At 43.5% G+C, this 2,345-nt stretch overlaps 1 gene segment (V, D, J or C); it reads left to right on the top strand.

The window, feature by feature from the left end:
- The window catches only part of LOC105535258, a gene marked incomplete at its 5' end in the record, with an annotated part of 7,474 nt that extends 6,742 nt beyond the window's left edge, over nucleotides 1–732 (top strand). Inside the window, 2 exon segments of the V gene segment in view lie at nucleotides 469–587; nucleotides 645–732. Of these exon segments, the coding sequence occupies nucleotides 469–587; nucleotides 645–732 (207 nt within the window).
- Nucleotides 733–2,345: the final 1,613 nt, after the last annotated feature.

The raw sequence follows: 2,345 nt of genomic DNA, 5'->3' as shown, positions 1-2,345 counted from the left end.
CTCTGTCAACACAGAGTTCAGGGATGTGTAGGGGACACATGGCCTCTAACAGGATTACGGTTTGAACCCTCAGCTTCTACAACTGTGTCGTCCATGTGTCATGTATTTTCTCTTTCTCATACTGGGTCAGAAATTGGGCTATTAAATAGCATCCTTCAAGAATATGCCAATCACTGAGGCTAATACAGATAACTCTGTGCCCTGAGAGCATCACCCAACAACCACACCCCTCCTCGGGACCACACCCCACCAACAGCACAGCTCCTCACCGTGGACAGGACCTACAGGATCCTCTTCTTGGTGGCAGCAGCAAAAGTTAAGGGGCTCCCCAGTCCCAGGGCTGACAGAGAAACCAGGCTGGTCAAGTGAGACTTCCTGCAATCCTGTGTCCTCTCCACAGGTGCCCACTCCCAGGTTCAGCTGGTGCAGTTTGGGCCTGAGGTGAAGCAGCCTGTGGCCTCAGTGAAGGGTTTCTGCAAGGCTTCTGGTTACAGCTTTACCACCTATGGTATGAATTGGGTGAGACAGGTCCCTGGAGAAGGGCTTGAGTGGATGGGATGGATGAACACCAACCCTGGGAACCCAACGTATGCCCAGGGCTAAACAGGATGATTTGTCTTCTCCATGGACACCTCTGTCAGCAGAGTGCATCTGCAGATCAGCAGCCTAAAGGCTGAGGACACTGCTGTGTATTACTGTATGAGAGACACAGTGTGGAAACCCACATCCTGAGAGAGTCAGAAGCCCTGAGGGAAGAGATAGCTGTGCTGAGCTGAGGCAGTGGTGCAGCAGTTTCTTTAATTTCCATCTTATCTCATTTTGCATCAACTTCCACTGTTATATTAGCCATGAATGTGGGATAGACGGGTGCTCCTAAGAGATCCCTAACTTGCCCATTTTGATGGGTTTTCCAGAAGACGTGAGAAGCCACTTTGTTTGCAAAGCATCCCAAAGCCACGCCCTGCTCCACATATACGAGTGCCCATTTCCTGGTCTTTGGTTAACTGTAAAACGCTCATCAGTGCACCTGGGCTAATTTCATATCAGGTAGAGGAATGTGTTCTAAAGGAAAGCTAAAGTTGTAATAGCAATTCCTGCTCAGTAACCTTCAGCTTCACTGTTTTTGTGTGACCCATCAATTAATTACGTTACATCAAGGTTCTCAATGGCAGATTCTAATTAATATAAAGGATGAATAGAAGTTCCCTAATTAAAACAATACAGTTGTGAACACAACCTCAATATTCAACCATGTCTCCATCCTTCACACCCTTCACCACAAAGGAATTTTCATCTCTCCTGGAAGTTGGGTTCATTTTGAAATTAGCGATTTTTTTTCATTTTAATATCTCAAGATTATCGAATGTGACTATTTTATCAGAAAGTGAGTTACGGGAACTTGAACTAAACAACTGATAACAAATTCACAACTAATTAAACAAGATGACAGAAGGTGATTGGCTCCAGGCTTTGATAATTCAGCAGTCTATGTACCCAGACTTTAAATTTACACATCTTCCTGTTACCTTCACACATCTTCAGTTGACCACAGTCAACTCCCATTATGAAAGAAATTGTGAGGGCATTTTTAAGGGTCACGCACAGTTACAAAAATAGACAGGGTAAGCTGAGGAGTTGATTGTTTAAATTCCCATTTGAAGAAGTAGAGTCAACTACTTTTCTGAATGGCTTACAATGACTCCAGCTGACTCGCAGAGCTCAGACAGAAACCTCCCTTCAGAGTGGGAGCTGGGCTGCAGAGAGCACTCAGTGCCCATAAAGGTGAATATGAGCTGTCAGATCGAACTTCCCTGTCACCTCAACATGGAATTTATTGTTTAATTTAATTAACACTCTTTACATAATGGTTCATACGTTTTGGGCTGTTCATTACTTGTATTTTTCAAAGGAATCTCACTTGAATCTTTACTCTTTTGCATTTTGTCTCCAGGACAAGGTTGGGAAGTGTTACCTCCAGCATCATAACATGATCTAGTGACCTGACACATTTGTGGCAAAGAATACCTACCAATTCAGAAGCTCTTTGGTTTTCTTTCCATGAAATAGAATTATTTCTTCTGTTCTGTGTATGAGCGTATCCTAGCAATCCTGTACACACCCACATAGATGTCTACAAGCCTATGAATTATTCTCTGTAAATAAAAATTTATCTCAATTTCCCTCAATGTTCATAATTCTCATGATGGTGAGGAAGGTCTTTCTGGATCTGTTTAAACAAAATGTCCAGAGACCACCTGGTAGGTAAGGAGTTCACCTGGCTCTGAATGTTGGATCTGTCTCTTTCCCTCTGTTGTTCCACAGGTCAGCTCACTTGTTCAGTCCTA

The sequence above is a fragment of the Mandrillus leucophaeus genome, unplaced genomic scaffold (genome assembly GCF_000951045.1).
Source record: "Mandrillus leucophaeus isolate KB7577 unplaced genomic scaffold, Mleu.le_1.0 Scaffold1435, whole genome shotgun sequence".
Lineage (NCBI taxonomy): Eukaryota > Metazoa > Chordata > Mammalia > Primates > Cercopithecidae > Mandrillus > Mandrillus leucophaeus.
This window is presented reverse-complemented; position numbering and strand designations above follow the sequence as displayed.